This window comes from Mytilus trossulus, chromosome 7 (assembly GCF_036588685.1).
Source record: "Mytilus trossulus isolate FHL-02 chromosome 7, PNRI_Mtr1.1.1.hap1, whole genome shotgun sequence".
Classification (NCBI taxonomy): domain Eukaryota; kingdom Metazoa; phylum Mollusca; class Bivalvia; order Mytilida; family Mytilidae; genus Mytilus; species Mytilus trossulus.
In genome coordinates, this window is record NC_086379.1 from 53,968,295 (window position 1) to 53,992,223 (window position 23,929).

General features: G+C 31.4%; 1 protein-coding gene across 1 annotated transcript; it reads right to left on the reverse strand.

The window, feature by feature from the left end:
* Nucleotides 1-2,116: 2,116 nt before the first annotated feature.
* Nucleotides 2,117-23,912, reverse strand: LOC134726522 (sodium-dependent multivitamin transporter-like). The gene is made up of 15 exons (XM_063590928.1): nucleotides 23,547-23,912; nucleotides 22,713-22,778; nucleotides 22,238-22,289; nucleotides 21,331-21,398; nucleotides 20,204-20,358; nucleotides 18,396-18,536; nucleotides 17,725-17,854; nucleotides 17,391-17,479; nucleotides 16,664-16,779; nucleotides 9,538-9,605; nucleotides 8,592-8,678; nucleotides 7,794-7,984; nucleotides 3,993-4,093; nucleotides 2,604-2,722; nucleotides 2,117-2,284 (listed from the first exon to the last, which is right to left on the reverse strand). Exons 1-15 carry the CDS (start codon nucleotides 23,886-23,888, stop codon nucleotides 2,117-2,119), a joined length of 1,893 nt encoding a protein of 630 aa, XP_063446998.1. The 5' UTR covers nucleotides 23,889-23,912.
* Between the last annotated feature and the right edge of the window lie 17 nt (nucleotides 23,913-23,929).

Consider the following 23,929-nt stretch of genomic DNA (forward strand, 5'->3'; position numbering starts at 1 on the left):
TGTGTAAAGAGTGGAGTTTTTGGATAACTTAATGCAAACTATTGGCGATTATATGCACATTTATATTCTCTTACCACACATGTCATAAATTTAATTCCCACAACAGATGAATTGCATATGAAACAATTCTTTTAATAAAGTTAACTTTAAAAAATTGAACACAAAAAGGGATCATGATATAATTTTAGCTCCTAAAATTACTTGACCTTTGTCCTGTTGACCTCTAAAGGTCGAAACCAAGCCTTGATCCTTTGGATATCATTAAATGGTCTTTATTAACAATGGTCATGAAAATTATGGGACCAATAGGTAGATACACTTTTGAAAATTTAGCAAAAAAGAATATTATTGTCCTATTTTAGCTCCAAAAATGACATCGACCTTTGACCTTTTGACCTTTACATGTTATAAATATCAAAGTTAATTACTATTATAAGTTTATATAAAGAATATTGAGTATTTTTAAAGACTTACATAAATTATACCAAATAAAATCAGAACAGTGATACAAAGTCTCCATTTAGGATCTGCGACCTTGACATTATAAGTAAAAATTATCGAAATCGGTACGGTAAAAGTTTTAAATATTTTTTTTTTGGTCTGCAACAATATGTAAAGTAAATTTAAATGTCAATTTTTAATGCTCTGCTTAAATATTTACTTTTGAACTGGTGAAGATATGAGATTGACAAATTTTAGAATTTCCCCCTTTTTCTATTATTAGTAACAATAACACTGTTCTAAAAATAGAAAAGCATTTTTTTTTTTAAATTTGTTTAAGGTAACATGGTTACATGTAAAGTCCCTAAAGATTAGTTAATTACACTATATAGGTTTTTTTTTAAATTACATACTTCTTAAACCTCTTATTTGGCATATGAGGACAAAAAAGGGGGGTCACTGTAACCCAGCTCTATTGTTAACCTCAAATATTTTGCGGATTTGTATTTCATTTAAAGAACTCTTAGACTCCCCTACTCACAATCCTTGATAAAAATGTAAATTATTTTGCTTGTTGTATATTGGCTAATTATGGGCCGAATACCTTAATCTAATCGAACAATGACTTCTCTATTTAAATATGCAGTAAAACATAATAAGGTGCAAAGCTGTCATGAATATCATGAATGCAAATGCATTATAAAAGTTGAAATACAAATATACCGACCGTTGGTCAATCACTGTACTCCTTTTCTATTTCAATCGCATGTTTAAACTTTGATAAAATTTTCAAAACTAATAAAAGTTTTGTAACTCCCATATAAAGAGACTATAAGCTATATTTAGCACAACTTTTCGAAAAGTTCGATCGCTAATGCTTTTCATCTTCTGACTATTTGTTTTTGCTTTGAATCTGATAAGGTTTTAACGCAACTAATGATTCTTATTTACCCAAACAAGTGTCTGGCGCACCAAATTTAAAATCTGGGATCCGTTTCTATCTTTGTTGGTGTTTGTTTTTTTGTGGAAATTCAGTGTTTTTGTTGTTCCGGTTTTTTCCCTCTAACAGTTGATGTGTTTCTCTCTGATTTTGTTTATGACCCGACTTTGTCTCTGTTCAACCAATGTATGCCTATTGAAAAGCGGTATACTACTTTTGCCTTTGTTTATCGATCTATGATGATTTTAAAACCACTTGGTCGATTCTCGATTCGGTCCTTTTGGTATCACCAGTCATTTGGATATCAAAACACTAGAATTCATCTGCACCCAGGTATAGATAGCCAAGATTTTAATTTATGTTAGTATTCAAGTTTGTCCAAAACAAAAGAAGGAGCTTCTATGTGAGATTAGTTTTCAGTTTGAATTATTTAGTTAGAAGCACATGTCACATTCATTGAGACAAATATTATATATTATATTTGAAGAACTCGGGAGGAAAATAAATCAAATCCATCCAAAATAAGATGACCCAAACAATGTACTCTTTACTCTTTAAGTGTATTCAAACGGACACCTCAACTGAAAAGCTGTAACTAGACCTGCTTTTGACTTTGGTTAAAATAAAAACAAAATAGTCTTTAAACTTACTAATACCTTTTTTCATCCAAAAATTTATTTCATACTATAGTCTACACTTAAAAAAACTGTAACATGATGTCCGTGTTTGATAATTTTAATTAGTATGCTGCTTTGTACCGTTCATTAGAGTTTCTGAGGTATCACTAGGGTTAACGTCTATAAACATTTCCCTTTCCTGCTGATCTTTGACATCATCAGGGTTTAACGTTATTAGCTGAGCCTCTGTGATCATCTCTGCCATTTTGCTTTGAATTTTATATTTCTGTAGCAATAGAATAAGAGTAAGATTACAAAAATGCGTCTTTATATCTTATCATATAATGCTATTTATCACGTATTATGTTGTGGCAACAGTTTCTTAAGTAATGTAATTTGATAGTAAAAATTGTTCAATTCCTACAGGATTTTTTCTCTTCGAAACAAAAGTTGATGTCGGTTCTAATTTTTTTATAGACCAGAACTTATTATTCAAAATGATAAATAAAATTGCGCACAAGTATCGTGTGGTTACATTTGGAGTAAATGTTCTATCCTTTATCGACGTATTTTTTTGTTTTTTTTCAAAAAGTAATAAAGCTTACATCTTTGTGTATTATCCCGAATCGAAGAGGTTTTCTGATCTTTTCAGGAAGGTATGGACACAAAACATCAAATATTGGACAGATGAGTCGTGGATCTACAGACTTTGGATCATTATGGCCTGTAAAAAAGAGGCAACAATAGTTTACTGATGTGCAATACTCTTAATTCCATTTTTTTTAATACACGAATTAAATCACATATAATCCAAATGAAGCAAGATTGGTACAATCGAGAGGGTTGGCGCCTCTTGTTATATGTATATCAACAACCGGTTTTACAAGTTCATTCACCATCGGCATCATTATTTTTTTTCATGTCAATTCAAATCAATAAAATACTACGATTTCTTTGGCATGTTAGTTTCCTTCAACATATAAATAATAAGGATTGATATAAACATGGTTTTATATTGAATACAAAGATTTTTTTTGAGGAATAAACAGAATTATCGTGCCAAAAGTCTAAAGCACAGTGCGTATTTGTTGACTTTAACTGTTTACAAAACTTTGATTTTTTTTTTAAACTAAGGCTTTTCTACCTCAGGAATAGATAACATTAGCTGTATTTGATGCTCTTTAACTTCGTAATTTAATTGGCCTTTTAAACATTTTTTTATTCGAGCGTCACTGATGAGTCTTTTGTAGACGAAACGCGCGTCAGGCGTAAATATAATTTTGTAATCCTGGTATACATGTATATGTTGAGTTTATTTGAATGTGCATGTCTTGTGACGATATATATTATCGTGTAAAGCGTTCAAATACTATATTGTTTGGGCATAGCATTGTGTGCAATATTCTTATCATTCTTAAAAATCATCCAAACATTTAAGATTTAATTGGTATTAAAGCCACTGTTTTTTCTTCGTATGCCTTGCTGCAAATGTTTTCTATTTTAATCTTTTTCATGTATTAAATACTCTTTTTTAACAAAGGTTTTGTATTTTGAAATTTACAATATTAGCATATTAATGCCCACGAGTGGACATCGGGATATATGATTTGATTCCAGCTTCTCCATCTGAACAAACCGATGTAATATAATGGATGTATAAATACTAAGACATTTCTAGTCGGAACAATATACCTTGTTTATGGAGAGTGTTATGCTATTTATTTTTGATAAAGCACCCTAGGGAAACCGTTCCGGTGCAAAATTTCTGTTTCTATTTAACAAGTCCTCATTTTTCAAGTGGCGCTCCAAAATTACAATCCTTCATCCCGTTTAATCCACTTTGTAAAATCTTTCAATTTACCTCATTGATTTATTTATTCTTAACCTGAATATGCATGTATTATTTGCCACTGCACGTTAGATTAGCATAACTATTGTTGATAAAGGCTGATACTAAACTTCATGTGGAATTGTAATTAAAAAAAGAAAACTACCTGTTAGAAAACTCACTGCTAGGCCAACCACTAAAACTATCGCAGGTGCCAAAAGCATATAATATGTATATGATAAGTCGTACAGAGGAAAAATTGTGCTGCTGAAAGAAAAAGAAAATAATTTTAATAAATTAAGACCAAGGGTGCAGTAAATTTGCTTTATCACAACTGTTATAATAATTTATGTTTACCTTTAGCATATTGACCGTAAATGCTAAAATAAAATGGATGATGCTTTTTTATTTCCTAAAATGATATCGAAATATTTCTAAAATTGAAGCGCTTGCATAGAATGTATGTAAAATAAGTGAAAACTTACTTAGAATTAATTTCTAAGCCCAATTCCATTTACACAAATCATGTTAATTTAATTATAAGATGGTCGCCGGATTTATTTTTAAAAAGAATCCGAATAAGAAACATGTGGAAATTTTTACAAGAATCTGATAAAAAAAAAGGGGGGTTTCAAATTGGACTTATAAAATATAATAATAAAAATTTTATAACTGTACAGCTCCGAATCTTAAATATTTATACTTTCTTATTCTATAGATATAGAGTGGATATGAAAAGAGAACTCAGTTTAATTACATCAGATTAAAATGTGAATAGAAACTACAATCCTGAACAATGTATTGATTCGAGCGTCACTGATGAGTCTTTTGAAGACAAGACATATAATATAATCTTTATTCTCATAAACCATAAGGTACAACGGTACAGAGATATGCATACATATAGCAATGAAAACAAACTTATTTATAATAACATCTTATACACAAACATACATACACACAAACATACACACATGCACATGTATCAGTATGTACAGAATATACAAAATAGGGGTTATGTTATTGCCTAGAGAACAAATGATTTATTTTATTTGGCGTATAAATCTACATAGTTTTTCTAATTTAAACCTGTTATTACAACTCATTACTTCTTTGAATTTCAAAATATTTGGCCTTTGCCACAAATTTTTATCAATTAGTTTTTTTCTGTCATTTTCAAATAATTTACATTCCAGAATATAATGATAACGAATCGCGAGTCTGGAGTCAATATAAAATTCTAAACCTGGTATCTGTGATGAGTTTATTTATTCACAATATCTAAAAGTGTTGATTCTCTAGGTTATGTTATATTCTTACAGTTTTCCTTTGATTGTGTGTGTGGTTATTTATCATTGCATGAACCCCTCAGGGGTTCATGCTTATATATTGGTGAGTTTTGGATGTGTCTATGGGCCACTCGATATCTCTCGGCCGGAAGTCAGAATAAAATTCTCGGAACGTCTCGAAAGTTATCTGTAATTTATACAGGTTGTTATCTACGTCTTTGATATGGTCATTTGATGGCCCTTGACGACGAAATTATATTTGTTTTAAAACGACCACTGTACACCGTTTGTATCTGGGTCAATTATAACGTGGTATTGTCTGTTGTCTTGATAACATGTAAACTAATTATGTTTGAAGATTTAACCACGGGAATCACTGTGTATTTCATCATAGCCTTACGGGAGAGAACTTTCTGGTTAAAATATTAATATTAGATCGGGAAACAGAAAGATAATATTCTTATCAAAAGTATTTAATTCAATCAGTATCAAAGAAATATATACAAATTACATACTGTATTTATGTTTTCTTTTAGAAACTAACAAAGATTGAAATCAGAATATTTCCACAGCTGCAATTAAGAAATGAAGTATTTTATATATGACGAGATACTCTGCTTTGGCATTTTTGAATATTCATTTGTAAAGGAAACAAAAAAAAATGAATCTAAATAATTTCTTACATCCTACAAAAAAAATGATTATAAACAATAATCATTATATTTCTACGTTAATTATTTCATACCATTTTAGTTTTTAGTTTTTTTATTTATTATCTATATTTGTGTATTGTAATATATCCATTAAACGGAAAGTAAGATAAATTTATTATTTTTTTTTTATTTTAAACGTTCGTGAATAAAATACTTGTGTGTTTTCAATTCATAAAGCATGATTTTAAATCCTTGCAGCTCACAACAACCGTAAAAATAGTTTACAATAATCACAACAAAATTTAATTACAACCATAATGTTGATTATTTATACTGTTTAAGTATGGATTTAGAAGTCTTTGCTTATATTTTGTATAGTAATATATTTTAAAAAATCGATAGATAAAATGTCCATCCGTAAATACTTGACGTTCGTGTTCATAGATATTATATATATTCAAAAGAATTTAAAAAAAATACTAACAGGAATGTTAGTTTATTATAAAATTTTAATTAAATTTTTGTTCGTATGTTTTAATAGTTTAGCATCTACATACATTGTATTTGTACTATGGTACGGTTCTGAAATTTGTATTCATTGTGTTGACCAACTATCCTACACGTCTAGATTCATTCACATTGTAGATCACATTTCAAAAGCACACTATCGGTTTGCGTTCTAAAAAAATCCGGATAAAATGTCAATGAATCCGGAGTCAAAACATTTAATGTAGGCCGTTTGACATTCGAATTCGAAAATATGTGATGACACAAATGCGTGTTCTTTTCCTGAGTATCAGTGAGATGCTTTCTATTTACTATTTCGTGCGCTAAAAGATTATTTGCATGCAATACCATTAAATTCACTCGTGAAAGCTTATTTTCGTTTTCGTTATTTAAATTCAGGACACGGCAGAAAGAGTTTTACATGCGACTTTCAAGCACGGTCATCATTACTAATGGTATTCTGACCTCGAGTTGTTTCTCTTTTGTTTCTTTTTTGAGTCACTGTCCTATTATAAACTTTGACCATTACAAAAAGCTAAGAATAGATTCCTGAACTTTTTAATATATTTAGCCTTTTAACTTTTTTCATTCGATCTCAAATGATGGTTTTTTTTGTAGACTCAACTCGTGTCTGGCATACATCATTTTAATTCTGGTACTTTTTTATATCTACATAACTTTTTATACAAATTGGTTATTTTGAAAGTGTATTCATAAACTTCTGAATAAAGAAATTCTTCGGCAAAACTGAGTTTCCCTGTAGAATGTTTGAATTGATTTAAGAAAAGTTAGGAAATCCTTGAGATGTTTTATGAGACCAAAATAAGTCTCTTCATAAGAGGTCCCAGTCAATTGCATGCCACAGGTTTCACCGCATACAATTTCTGCCATGAGTAAAGACAGCTTCGAATACGAGTTGAGAATTTTATAGGCATTTATTTAGGAAACAAAATATAAAGATATGATAGATAAAATAAATGCATCCACAATTCCAGATTATAAAACAAACTGAGTGCATAAATTTATATTGCGATAGGTCTGTGAAATTTGCATAAGTCATCCGGTTAGTAGAAATTAGGATTTGTCAAAGGGTTATAATCGGGAAAATTATGAACATTCCCAAGTAATAAATAAAATAGTCGAGCTTTAAAATAACTATTCAAATAGAAACTGTAATTACATACTTTCAACTGGCTTCTTCTATTCACATTCAATTATTTCAATTCAAAAGTAAACACAAATTCAGCAACGATCATTGATGACCCGGCAGTCAGCCGTCTTAGGTTCATGTATTGCTTTTCTTTTTTTAAAGAAAGCAACTTGTTTTTCTTCATCAAATGTCAATGGAGTTTGTAGGTTGCTTTCTTTGGAAAGCTATCTAAATCTGACAAACAACAAGGGAAAAGCAATCCAAAGTGTGTGTTAAATGCTTATTTTGAAAAATAAATCTAAACAAAAAGTGTTACATAGTTCATGATACAAAACAATTGTGTAAAATTTTTATTTTTAAAACCAAACCTTTCACTCTGTGTTGGTATAGTTGTCATTGCTATGCTACTAAATGTTGAAGAGTGATTCCAAATTCCTGTTGTGCTGTTCGGACATCCTTCTGTAGACATGGGAGAGATCGGATATATTTTATACATGAATGAACCAATCCCTATCCACATCATTATACCCATACTGGTAATAGTTCCAGCAAATGCTCCCTTCAATTAAAACATAACATATAAAAAAAATAGATATATTTAGTAGAATTTTCTGCGATTTTTGAAATTAAGATTGTGCAATCTCTAATTAATATCTGTATCTTAGCTGTACTAAATGTAAAATAAGTTGGTAAAACATATAATATTAAAACTGGGGGGAAAAGGAGGGTATATTTATTCATAATATGTAATGAATTCTGCCCTCAGATTTTATTGATATGACCAGTCATACGTGCATGGCCATGGTCAACTAAAGCTGTATTAATTTAGATAACATTAAAATCTATGAATTAATTGTAAATAAAAGTAGTGTATGAATGTTAATCTGCAATTAAAGTATGCACTACATCTTGAATACGATTATATTCATATACATGGTTCTATATTTGAATATTTTGCAATACATACAAACTCTAGAGATCCACATGAAACTGTTGAAATAAAGGGACTTTGGTATATGGAACTCTAGCGATGGATCTACAATATACGTTTAATTCTAGTTGTTGACCTTTGTCGTCAGTAGTACAGTGGCATTAGACAGACAAAGCTTCATCTAATATGTCATTTGTGGAACTATAACTTATTTAGAAAAAAAACTCCTTAATACCTTTGCGTTGGCCCATGGGAATATCATCCCTAAAGTAATGACACCATGCACCGGTGATCCCATAATTCCAAACATTGATAGAGCTGCCTGAAAGGATGAAATAAATCACGGATAATTATTTAACTAATTGTGGTTGGTTGTACTAAAATAGTATAATCAACATAGTACTAGTGAAAAGGGTGTACAAATAACACTGTTAATTAATTATGTATGTTCCTATGATTCCCTCTAGACGTATAATTATCTTACCAGTACTATAAAACAACTCGAAAGAACCGGTAAAATCTACATGATCCAAAACGAGACGATTTCGGCATGGATTTTTTGTCATATTTATCGGATTAAATGCCAAAACAGACAAATCCACTGTTACTGAAATCTTACCTGAAATATTTATTGTACGGTTTTACTTTTAAATGCAAGGTGCCAAATAAAGTCTTGTCAAAACTTGTGCTTTTATCGATTTAGATACTGTTTGGTCGAGTTTGCGTCGTACAATGTAAAAATACCATCGGTTTGTAGTTTTATCATTGGTTGTGTGAAGTTGCTCTTGTGTCTAGCTGTATACAACCGTGATTAAATAAGTCACGTCATTTCCCAGTAATAAGTTCAAATGAGTGTTTTGTTTCGGTATGTGTCATGCTGTACAGTGCATGCATCTGTAGTCGCTATTGGTGTAAATTCGGGAAAAAATAGAAATTTATCTGTTATTGATATTTCTTGCGTTGTCTTATTTATCGAGGGTGTATGATTTTTTTCAATTGTTTATTCTCAACTCGGTATAACTCTATGTTTTACTTAAATATGTGCGACACCTTTTGCACAGCTATAGTTTTTGTTGTGATCACAAACCTCTACATGATAACGTTAAAATTATAATGCTACTAAAACAAAATGGTTTTAGCGCATCATTTAATTGTTTACAATTGACCTGTTTACGTGTTACCTTGACAACACTACCAAGCTCCGATGCGACATACGAAAACAGCAAACACACAATTCCCAAAACCAATGCTTAAAGTAACGAAAGTAAAGAGAATGTTTAAGAAATATATAAATAAGATGTTTGTCATTGCATCAGTACACAATCTAAACTTCAAAAGTTATAAATTAGTTTTGACTTAAGGTAAAGGAACAGTAAATGGGCTATGTCGCAGATTTTGCTACAAAATTGCATACAACCTTGGACTGTTGAACTACAACTGAAAATCGAAAATATAATACATTTATCTCTTTTATTTGCTGAAAAGTTGCAGATTGATTTCTTCTAATATGGGTGAACATTTGTATAGAAAGCACATAAAATCGGCGAAAAACCTTCTAAAATTTGTCTTAAAATCGCCAAATCTCTAATTCTACTCCATAGATTTTTCTTAAAAAACTATATATTGTTGACACATAAATTTCTGTTTTAATGATATAAAATAATCATAGGGTCACCGACTTCGTTTTTTATCTAATAATCAATTTGTTACCTTATTGGTAGTGAAAAACGTCAAAAAATCAACGTTTTACGGCCTGCAACGCGATAACGTTACGATTATTTCGACGTTTCGTTGGATTTTTTCACGAAGAACGCAACTTTGAATGATGTTTACTGTAAAAACGAAGTCGGTGACCCTATCTTTATTTTGCATCATTATAACTGAAATTAATGTATCAACAACATATAGTTTTTTAAGAAAAATCTATGGAGTAGAATTAGAGATTTGGCGATTTTAAGACAAATTTTCAAAGGGTTTTCGCTGATTTTATGTGCTTTCTATACAAATGTTCACCCATTTTGTAAGAATTCAATCAGTAATATTTCAAATGATAATTGAGATAAATGCATTATTATTTCGATTTTCAGTTGAAGTTCATCGAGCCAGAGCTGTATGCCAAATTTTACTGAAATCGAAGACATAGCCCATTTACTGTAACTTGACCTTAAGAATTAATTACTGTTGGTGCAGTATATATATATGGGAATTTGTTTTATAGTTTTTATTATATATATATTTATATATATATATAAGTACGTCTGAGTCAGTGACAACCCTACAACAGATGTATCCATCGGATCGCCATCAATGACGGTGATTCATGGCTGTGTACATAATGTATATACAACTCGTCTAAACATCAACCCAACAATGTTAGATCTGTAAATTTGCTTTCGCAAATTTTTGGTTCTTCCCTCGCCGGGATTCGAACCCATGCTACTGTGATATCGTGACACCAAATCGCCTGCACTGCAGCCGTCCCGCTAGACCACTCGAACACCTGGTTTCTCAAAAAAAGAGCTTCCGGTGGCCATATGTTACCTTTCCACGTCAGTTTTAATCTAGCGGCGTACTACAGTACATGATATATAAGGCATGAAGATGTTATATATATATATATATATATATATATATATGTATATAATTGTCGAAATCCGGATATGGTGTACTAAAGAAATATTGACACCGAATGTTTGTGGCACAACATCCTGTCCACAAGTTAACAATTTTTTTTCTTTCTGTGACGTATTAAATTTATAATAAGATCCATTTTGTTACAACCTGTGATCAATTTTATTTGGCAATCGCCAATGGCAGTCAGCAGGGTTAAAGAACATCAGTTGTTCGACCTGTTAGTCAAATGCGTTTTGTTTAAATATACTTTTTCACTCTTTTGGTCTTTTGGAAAATGTTGTTTGTGCTGTTTTTAGACCCTTCTACAACGAAATTTGTTTGACATGCACACGTATAAAAATTGCGGTTTTTATCCAACCCAGTCATAGGTTTGAACGTAGTTTTCAATTTAGACTCGTTTATATTTTTTTGTTTGGGCATGTATCATATTTTCCCTCCGGTTTATATGATCCGTTCATCCTATATATTGACTCTTAAAATTCAAGAGTTAATCTAAAAATGAGGGTACTTTCTCTAAAAATGAGGGTGCTTTTTATATGGCCTTCCAAATACCGTTTCGATCCCTAACATCACTGAAGAGACATTTATTGTCCAAATCCGGATATGGTGTACTAAAGAAATATTGACACCGAATGTTTGTGGCACAACATCCTGTCCACAAGTTAACAATTTGTTTTCTTTCTGTGACGTATTAAATTTATAATAAGATCCATTTTGTTACAACCTGTGATCAATTTTATTTGGCAATCGCCAATGGCAGTCAGCAGGGTTAAAGAACATCAGTTGTTCGACCTGTTAGTCAAATGCGTTTTGTTTAAATATACTTTTTCACTCTTTAAGTCTTTTGGAAAATGTTGTTTGTGCTGTTTTTAGACCCTTCTACAACGAAATTTGTTTGACATGCACACGTATAAAAATTGCGGTTTTTATCCAACCCAGTCATAGGTTTGAACGTAGTTTTCAATTTAGACTCGTTTATATTTTTTGTTTGGGCATGTATCATATTTTCCATCCGGTTTATATGATCCGTTCATCCTATATATTGACTCTTAAAATTCAAGAGTTAATCTAAAAATGAGGGTACTTTCTCTAAAAATGAGGGTGCTTTTTATATGGCCTTCCAAATACCGTTTCGATCCCTAACATCACTGAAGAGACATTTATTGTCGAAATCCGGATATGGTGTACTAAAGAAATATTGACACCGAATGTTTGTGGCACAACATCCTGTCCACAAGTTAACAATTTTTTTTCTTTCTGTGACGTATTAAATTTATAATAAGATCCATTTTGTTACAACCTGTGATCAATTTTATTTGGCAATCGCCAATGGCAGTCAGCAGGGTTAAAGAACATCTGGGTTATATTACTTATTATTACAGTCCCCGTTTTTATTTCTATCCTTACTCATTTCTAAAATATATCTGTTGAATATAACAATCTAATTGCTTAATTTTTTTAGGGATGTATAAGTACCAAGCCACGTCCAACTATTTTACTTTAGTCAAAATTTGTTATTTTTTTTAAACGGCCGTTTGTTTTAAACATCGCAGACTCTAATGTAACTACACTACAGTTGTTAAATCTGAAATATTTAGAAATTTAGACCGTTCAGTGCTGTTTATTTAGAAATAAGACCGTTCAATGCTGTTTATTTGGAATTCTTATTAACGCAATCTTTCTTGTAACATCATATTTATCGACACTGTTAAAGCTTTAGAAATGTGCTAGTTCATATCGCACATTATTATTTTTATTTAAAACATTTATTTGAACTCTCTGATGTAATTAGTCATATAACCTATTTCATATTCAACATATTTTTGCAATGATGCAAGCGTCTTAGCTGATGTTCGGTTTGCCTTTTTTATTGTATAAATTTCAAGATTTAGTAAAAGTTTAATCTAAGAAGACTTAAAGATGATTCATTTAACATCAGAATCTGACTGACGAAGGATATCTGTTATCCGAAATATTTATAAATAATTACATTTATAGTTCCTTTTTGTGTTATTGGTGTTGTTATGTACACTTTTTAGGCGTTTATATATATATATGTATATATTTATACATATATATAAGTGTCTAAGAATGTAACTTTAACACACTAATGAGTGTTATAAAATTAGGTGTTATATTTTATATATTATTCACGCAATATTTCGCTAAACAAATTAGCTTCATCGGGCGTGTGCATCTATCTAGGTGAAATCGGATGCATGACAAAAAATATCTTTGTAGCTTGAGCTACACAAAAGTTTAATATATTGATTAATGATCTGTATAAAACAAGTTTTTGCCGTTTATTGTACATAAACATTTTTTCAAAAATTAAAACAAATAGTTGTTTTAATTAAATAGAAGTAAAATTTATGAGTTATTCCTTTGGTTTCGGGTAGAACTGTTTTTCATCCCTCTCATTAAGTCCATCAGGTTCAAGAGTACGTAGCTGATGCATCCAGAACCTTTCTCTCTTTTTTCTCATTTCTGAGTCCCAATTTTGGTTTACTTCAATTATTTGAAAGGTGATATTTTCAAAAGTATGTCCTGTTCTTAAGAGGTGTCTCGTAATTGGACAGTTTCTTCCTTTAGTATAGAACGACCGATGATTGTTTAGTCTGATGTTGAATGTGGTTTCTGTTTCACCAACATACTGCAGCTTGCAAGTTCCACAAGTAAGAATATAAATACTATTTTCCGTTTTGCAATTAGATGTAACATAGATGTTGTATCGCTGCTTTGTTACTGTGCTGCTGAAAGAGTGGTCAGTGTTGGCGGCTTTACAGCACTTACAGTTCCTTCTACCGCATTGTTTGTAACACCCAAATTTTGAAGTTTCTTGTTTCTTTACTTTTGATGTCACAAGTATGTCTTTGAGATTTTTGGGTCTGCGATAGGCAATAAGAGGAGGTGATGGGAAAATTTCTTTTAAGGAAGAGTCATTTTCGATTAGACTCCAGTGCTTTCGGATAGAAGATGAAATATTTGTCAAATCGGGATGGAAAGTTACAACAAACGGAATTCTATCTGCACGGGTCGCCTTATTTTTGTATTCCATGAGGCTAGCTCGATCTTTTTCTTTAGCTTTATCAAAAGCGTCTGTGATGTTTTTGGTCTTATATCCTCTTGATTTCAGCTGTGTTTTTAGTTGTCCCAAACGATAGTTAAGTTTGGATTCAGAGGAGCAAATTCGCTTTAGTCTGATGGCTTGACTGTAAGGTATACTCCTGGAGCAGTGTTTCGGGTGACAACTTTTTGGAGAAAGGAACTGGTGTTTGTCAGTTTTCTTTGTGTGGAGGTCAGTTGTCATGACCCCGTTTTTAACAAATGTGGTGGTGTCGAGAAAAGCAATTTTCTCGCTTGAAAATTCAGATGTAAATTTAATTGAGTGATGGAACTGATTACAATGATCTAAGAAATCTTGCAAATGTTCTGCAGTATCGTTCCATTTCATGTCAATATCATCAATAAAACGGAGCCATGACAAAGGTTTGTATGGCACACTCAAAAGGATGCGTTCTTCGAGATCCCCCATAAAAATGTTGGCAAAAGAAGGTGCCATTTTTGTTCCCATACTAGTTCCGTCAATCTGTGAAAAGTGCTTGTCGTTGAAAATAAAGTTGTTATTTTCAAGAACTAGCTAGAGCAATTGAACTAGACAGTCAGTTTGGGGATGTTTATCCTTTCGAGTATTCCATACTTTTTCACACGCGGCTATTCCTTCATCTTTTGGAATATTTGTGTATAAAGAACACACATCCATTGAAACCAAAATTGTGTTGTTGGGTAAAGGACTTAAGGAATGCATTTTCTTCAAATAGTCAGTCGTATCTTGAATATGAGATGGTAGTTGTTGAACATGTGGTCTGAGATGGTAATCAACAAATTCTGAAATTTTTTCGGTGGGATGGCCATTCACTGATACTATAGGTCTCCCTGGAATTCCTTCTTTGTGAAGTTTTGGAAGTAAGTAAAATCGCCGGCTGTGCACGTTTCGTCTGGGCGTAGATAATCGTACGTATCGTCATCAATTTGTTTATCTTTATTCATTTCTGAGAGGGCGTCATTAATATTTTTGCTGATTTCTTTCAAGAACTAGTGTGAATGAATGAATGTATGCTTTATTGCTGTAGCAACGAAAACAAGTAAAACAATCGTATTGTAAAAGTTAGTTTCTTGGTCTTGTGAATTGTTCTTTGGCCATATGATATACTCTGTCATTTTGTCAGTATGTTGTATACAAGCTAGTTCTTGAAAGAAATCAGCAACAATATACTATTTATATATATATATATGCTTGCATAGGTGAAGAAGTATTTGGTTTTGGATGACTTACTTATCTTTACTGGCCTGCTCACTGAAAATTATAGGCTTTAAATTTTAAGTATCTTTCAAAACATAGGAAAAAGATGCAAAAAACAAACAATAAGTATTATGCTTAAACTTTTTTTCTAAAACAATAACTTCTAATAAATTGTACTTTTGTTTACATCATATCAATTTCATGTTGTATAACAGGATCCAGAAAATAAACTTCTGCTTTTTCTTTTTTTTTTTTTTATATATATATATATATATGTATGTATTTGTACCGTGACATACTTTTTTTGTACAATGATGTGGAATAAGTTCGAGAGCATTCATTGTGAACTACTTATCGATACATATCTTTAATAAAACTGTTTTGTCAAAGAAATAAACTCACTGTATAGCATACCTGTGTTCAATCTTCATAATTTTGTTTGTTGTTTGTTTTTATTTTATTGGTTTCTGACCATACATTGTAATAAAGCTGTATTTAATTGAAATATTTAATTGAACAAAACCTTATGTCTCGGGACCTTGAACGTAAAGCCTGTTACCTGATGGTAACTTGAGTTTCCACTGCTTGATTTGAATGAAACGTATAAAGTTGAAAGATATATGTAAGGAGAAGTCTATGTCACTATTAATACAAATGGGAAAAAAAGGGTTCTAAAAAATAGGGTTCAGGTATACAAATTAGGTATCATTTGCTTTATTAGCATACAACTGATATAGATGAAATATATATAACAAAAATCAAAAAGGGCAATATGTCAAAAACCAATGTCACAAACAAACAAAAATTTAGTTGGTTTCGAGATGGTATTCCACTATAAAATACACTTACACAGATAAAAAAATAAGCAAGAACATGTGTATTTCATATGGCTACTGGACTGTGAGAATTCAGAAGTGTGAATGAATGAATGTATGCTTTATTGCTGTAGCAACGAAAACAAGTAAAACAATCGTATTGTAAAAGTTAGTTTCTTGGTCTTGTGAATTGTTCTTTGGCCATATGATATACTCTGTCATTTTGTCAGTATGTTGTATACTTAAATAACACTGTCGTTTTTTAACTAAAATGTGCAGTTTCAATATCATCATTTGGCGGTGTCAGCTTTTTACATATGTTTCATTAATACTTATGTGTTTATATTTCACCCTAGCTCGACAAAAGGTTATGTGATATTGTTACTTTACTATCGAACAAATTAATGTCAAATGTTTACAGTGCTAACGATATTGTCTTTTATTGATTATTGCAAATGTCTTCGACAATTTTGTTTAAAGGTGCCTTTGATAACTATTGTCCAAACACTGTTGATTTCAGTAGGTAACACTGTTAAATGTTTTATATTTAATTACCCATTATCTTAGACACATTGGCTGCCTTTTTATCGCTGATGGTAGGTGCTATAAATGGTTTTACGATATCTTGTAGAAGGACTGCTGACATCGAGTTCAGACCAGATGACACAGTACTACAAGTAAATAAGAACAAATGACACAGTACTACAAAGTAAATAAGAACAGATGACACAGTACTACAAAGTAAATAAGAACAAATGACACAGAACTATAAAGTAAATAAGAACAAATGACACAGAACTATAAAGTAAATAAGAACAAATGACACAGTACTACAAATTAAATAAGAACAAATGACACAGTACTACAAAGTAAATAAGAACAAATGACACAGTACTACAAAGTAAATAAGAACAAATGACACAGAACTATAAAGTAAATAAGAACAAATGACACAGTACTACAAAGTAAATAAGAACAAATGACACAGTACTATAAAGTATCACACAGTACTAAAGTAAATAAGACCAGATGAAACAGTACAAACGTAAATTTTGTTTCATGAGACAAACGGACTGAATGTTCCTATTTATTTCAGTTTCAGTTTTAAGACTGTGTGTCAGTTAGAATATAATTAAGAATACATATTTTACATTACTAAACATTACACAATGAAAAATGCCAACAATACACTTTCATTAACATTATGAATACTATGAAAATGATGATGCAATGTTAAATCTATAGTTAATTAGTCATAAGCCTGTGACCAAATACAATATACCTAAGCGAGCCACTAAACACTGCTGCTATGAATATACCAGGTAACCCAGGAATACTTCCCATGATCTCCATAACAAATAGCGGCAGCAGCTTTAATTATAAAAAGTTAAAACGGTATGATTAGTGTACACAACTTTATGGTATTCAATTATAAAAGTGAAAACGTTCTGATTAGAGTACACATCGTTTTGCTTTATATACAAACTATCAAAAAGTAGTCATTTTGTTAGAAGCAATAAAGAAAACACAAATGAACATGATTTAACTGGAATGTTCTGTAACCGTAAAATAAAATAATTTTATACAAACGCGTTTTCGGTCATTAGCCTACAAACCTGATCTCCTGCTTTAATGATTCCCGCCGATAGAGGGTCGCAGGTTTGGTAGTAGGCAAAGGCTACTAGACCATTCAGACATCCCATTGAGATTATGATCACTAATCCAGGCATACAAAACCACAAGGCCCTACGATAAATTTAAAATAGAGGGTCAAATATGTTGCAAAACAAAGTTGAAGTTCTATCTCTTTGAATTGAACTATAAACTTACAGTTAAGGAGTATACACTTCAAAAATTATTTCACACGACGTAGAGATTATTTTACTCTAGACTGAAGTGAATTCGTTAATCAAAAGACAAATGACAAAAATTTATTATAAATCAGTAAACGAAGTAAGCACAGCAACAGCATAACTATGACACGTACAATGCAGCTCAGTAACGGGTAAATATTTAATTCCTATGTTGGGCCTCCGGGGTAGATATAAGGTCGTACACTACAATTACTCTACTCAAAGTAACGGCCGAGTAGATACGAAGATATACATACACAGGTATCTCAAAAACATGTGATGCTCTTAAACATGTATGTACATTTGCCGCTTGATGTAAGAAACCCATCAATCAATCAATCATTAATCAATCTTTCGTTGGTGGTAGCGATAAAATGATAAATCAAATAATTTTCGACATATTTTGAAATAATTTCTTCCTTAAATTTACTTACTTTTGGGCATTTTTAAGTGTAGCACATGTCAGAGTTCTTTGTATTTGCGCTTGGTTTGTTCCAAACAGTGTTGTCCACATCATTGCTTGACCAAATACACCAGTCCATACAGTATAACGTGTAGAATGATCGAAACTAAAACTAAATATCGAAGCATTTAAGTTGACAACTATGTTTACTGTCTTGAATCGATTTATTATATGAACTTGCTTGTTTGAAATTATATATAATTTAATTTAGATGTTATTGTTCTCCTTTCTATTAAATCGGCAAAAATTAATAAAACCATACGTTTTATTACTGTCCATTTATTCTGTTTGACAGACATTTAAAGACCAACTCATTTATATTGGAAAAGTTAGAAGAATTCGTTCTTTTGCCTGTGTCGAGATTAGATAGATGCCAACATGTGCATTGGGTTTTCTCTGTATGAATCAGTAGAAGTGGAAAAGACAATATTTTTTTCCTGCTTGAATTCTTATACCAAAAGGTATAATAAATATATCAAATGACATCATTAAAACATTATTTTTAAAATTTCTTGTATCTTATCTAAAAAAATATTTTTGCAAAAACAACATCATTTTGTAATCTTGTAGTTAAATGTGAATCACAGTCTTCTCCAAAATGATAGTTGAATGCAAGATGTCTTATAGTAAAAAGATATTTATTTGGGAAAATAATTTTTCGAGAAAGGCTGGGACTCGATCATATCTAATTATATTCAAAACTTAGTGTGCAAATTAGTATTTAGGGTCAAACATTTCAATGTTTATGGCAACATAGTAACATTACAAATGATATTCCTGTATTCAAGCATCGATATATACGACTTGGTAAATAATTGTTTTAATAACAAACAACTACAAACAAAATATGGCCCATAAAGTCTTTCTTTGTATACAGGCACCCCATTGTGGAGGTGTAGAAACTAGTTGGTCATGCACATAAATGTCCTATGCCTATTACCATAAATCTGACAGTGGTCAAGCTACCGATAATATTACTGTACTAATTAAAATGAAAGGAGAAAAACGTACAGCAGATTCATGATGTCTCCTCATAAACCAGTATTATAAAAGAAATTTAGAACTTTTCAGAAGTATAAAATCGTTTCCCTAAGAATATATTATAAAATAGTTCACGACAACCGTTTCTCATAAAGGAGTAGGTCCGGTAAGGACCGATTTTGGCCTCAAATTTCAGGTTCATCTGACGAAAGATTTTGACCACTTTTTAACAATTAAGTGTCTATTTAATTTGAATCAATAAGTTTATGTGAAAGATTTTAACTGATTTACTTTTCCGATTCAAACTCAAATATGAAAAATCTACCAAATATGCCGAAAAATTTCACTTTTCAGATGTTTTTTGTCAAAAATGAAAGTGGCCGCATGCGTGTTCATTCTCAACCTTTATATATGTTATGTGTTATCATCAAATACAACTTACATTTCAATATAATTAAGGATGAACACGAATGCGGCCACTTTCGTTTTACACGAAAACCGTCTAAAATTTAACTAAAATGCTAGAATAGTGAAGATTTCAGTAAATTAGCATGACTTTATGGTGCTAGTACCCGATAAATGTGCATTGTATTGTCAAAAACAGGCCATATTTATGTAGCAGAAGCATTATTCTGTCCAATAAATAACTAAAAGTTTACATTTTAACAATTTTGTAAAACTGCTATATTTTGGGGCCAAAAAGGGGTCTTACTGGACCTACTCCTTTGTTTTTAAACAGGGGATTATTATGAAATAGGGAGTACATGCTTTTCTCCTGATATTTAATAATACATTTACTCAAAGAATTTAATTCTCTCGTGTTCTCCTGCAATTCTCCAGACTTCTGATATTCCTCCAGCTTTAATGGATCCCCAAATCAGGGTTACTATGACACCAATAAACATGAGGACAGCCTGGAAACAGTCAGTCCACAATACTGCTTTCATACCTCCCTAAAATGTAAATGTTATCAAATTCTATTACTTCAAATTTACATTGGTCAATAGATTAAAAGTGATGAGTAATGTTTCAGATACTGCTGTTTGTACACATTAACAATAGTGCTAGGGGAAATACATATAGAAACGGTTAAATGATATGCTTGCGCATAACAAATGTGAAACTTTACTGTAGAAAATGCGTATTAAGTTTTCGATTTCTGCTCAAATAATAACGTTTGTCAACTTTTCCTTATTTAATAAATAAAAATACTATCCATAATATACAAATACAGAGTGAAAAGGGACAATGGGACAATAAAACTCAGGTAAAAAAAAAAGACAATTACATGGCTATCAGTAGCATGACAGTATGTATATCACTATTTCGCGGTACTAAAATATATTTTGCACACAAAAATCCATGAGAAGTGATATTTGATAAGTTGAAATTTTAAACAAATGCTTGATTGGTTGTTGGTTGCTTGATGTCCAATTGCAAATATTGCATGCGTGTTCAGGACGAGAACAAATCAACAAAATATACAACTGCAACTGGAAAATGGGGGTATATTGGATAGGGACGGACATTTTACCTTGCATAAGGACACCTACGCACTCCTGAAAGAGTTATTGCAATAGATGCAGAGAGCATGACACTCTCTAGGCGAGATATCGGATTTAACGTCCGCATACTGACCGGACGTGACTGCGTACTTATACGTCCCGCACAACCAAACAGACGCTCCACTTCGGCAAGAGTTTTATTGACGATCGGAAGAAGACCAAGAATGGCCATAATTGTATTCCCCATTCACCCTTGTGGGCTTTGTTAACATGTTACTGAGCTAAACAATGTTTGCCGATTTGAAGATAACATTGAATGTATTATGGTTTATGGTCTTGTGTTGCTGTTTCAATGACATATACTCCATATCTTTTTATATTCATATTTATATATTTTAGAAAATCACTGAATATACTTACTATAGCGGTATATATTGTACACACTGTTCCAACTGATAAAATAGCTCCCCATAATGAAAATCCAGTAACTTACAATAGAAAATTAATAATGTATGCAGTATAAATATGGTTTAAAGTACAGAATATATATGATGGTGTTATGTTATGTCCATTAAAAATACACGTTCAATCAAAACGCATGCTACAAAATAAGCCAACATAATATTATAAAATTAGCATCGAAATATTATAAAATGGCAAAATGTATTAATGATATATGGGGGAAAGTATAAGATACATTCGTTTATACAACGAAATTTTACCGTAAACTTTTATTGGTGTACCATTTACATTACAACCTTTTACTGTGGTTTTTTTTAGAATTAAACAGACGATTGAATGCTCGAGTTTTATAACATTATTCCATTCTATTACTTTTAAAAAATACTTTGGATGAAAGCGTTTCAAGATATTCAGTATGCGAAAGTGTTTGGTATTGAGTTTTAGACTAAAAGAAAGAATAAATGTACATTGAGTTTTCGTTTAACGACGACATTCGTGCAGACTGAATTTTAAAAAACTCAATTGACACCTGGTTTAATCAAGAATAAAATCTTCAAGTGATATTCGTTAAAACCCGAAATGAAACTGCAACATCAGTGAATTACCAAATATCTTTTTAGTTCATAGATTTCGTAGCTTTTTAATGAATATTTAATGTAGCACAACACAAAATAACAACTAATTATATAATAATGAAATTATCACAATTTGAAAGATTAATCATTCTTCTTTCATTTGGTACCTCATTTATAAAATTTAAAGAAGGATGGGTGGAATTGCATCAGTTTAAAAATGTCTGATTGGGGATGAAAAACCTTTGCATTGTGCTGCCTTAAGAAGTCACAGGTAGTTACTTATTAATTACCTGCGTTAAAAGCGAGAGCTGGTGCATACAGAACAATAGACATATACATTATCTGCAAAAAAAAAAGATGGCTAAGAGATAAAGTGTAACAGTAATACATTTGTGATTACTTTATTTTAAATGATACTCCATTTTCGAGTGCTAAAAACCATATATAACATGGACAAAACTACGTGTCCTATCCTCTAGATGGAACAAGCATATAAAAAGCATAACTAGCATTGAGTGTAGTGGCTTTACAGATTAATTCAATTCTTAGAATTTGATCTGATTCAAACTTTTATTTACAACTATTATAGACAAAATGGACAACAATAGAATTTTCCCGTTTCAGAACTTTCCATTTTATGTAGGAATATTCCAGATAGATAAAATATATATCAGTTGACTCGATATTCCATAATATTTTTTATATATCAAATTGATAATCAACTTAACTTTGATACTTCAAGTGTATCACATCAAAATTACTTACCATATACATGCAAAAACAAATCGTCACCAAAATTCTCACACTTCTACTAAATCGCAATTCCAGATACTATAAAAAAAAATTATTAAAAGAGTTTTTTACATTGATATAAATGAGACAAAGATATGTTTTGCAAGCTTAACGCGTAATTTTTATTAAATTAAAGAAAATTATCAGTATCACTCCAACAAATTTAGTGTAAAAAAGACATCTAAGTATATGGAGAGAGAAAACAATAACATTACATCCAGTTATACATAATAACTGAATTAATATGGTAAAGACGTCAATACAGGCACATTCATAGCGAACGAGCTGGGAAATAAAATAACAGAAGAAATGATTATTTGTACTGATTTCTTATCCTATCCATACTATTATACTTCGTTTACAACAACGGCATTATTTGGCTCTTGTTTGGTATAAGATTTGGGGAAACCACTGGCTCTGGGCTCCATCATTATTTCATCTTTGTATTCCAGACACCCTATTATGGGCCCTATGCTACTTTGATCAATGATTTATGGAACCATACTCCACTAATATGGTTCCAAGCTACAGTGATAGGGCTACGAGGTTCACGACACGTCCTAATGAACTGTGGAGCACGTGCTTATGATACGAGTGTACAGGTGTTTAACATTTGCTCTAATTGGCCACCATTTAATTGTGCCAGTGTTGATTTTTGAATTCAATCACGACACAACAGAAACCTATTACTTTGCATTATTATGCTAATTGTTTGAAGTTTGTTTTAAGTTGCACCAATATAACGTAAAGGATAAACTTGGGCATAATATGTGTTCAATAAAGAATAGTTAATAGAAAAGATGTTACCTCGTATGCACTTGTCAGTTTTAAATTATAGAATATCGGAATATGCACATGCGCCGATAGGAATATTGCTATTGGAAATGAAAGTACACTCCACATAAACATTGTGTCATACACATATACTTCAGCAGGCACTCCAATAATAGCAATGGAAGACATAAAACTAGCGAACAATGACAAAGCAACAGGCAGCACTCCCATATTCCCGCCGGCCAAAAGAATTTCCTTGGTACTTTGCTTATTTCTGTTTTTGACAGCATTGTATATTCCTATACTAAGAGATACCAGTAGGGTGGCTGCAAATATTACATAGTCAAGCGTGGAAAATTCATTTCGTTGATACATCGCCCAACAGTTGGTGTTGATAAAGGTTACAGTATTCTTCT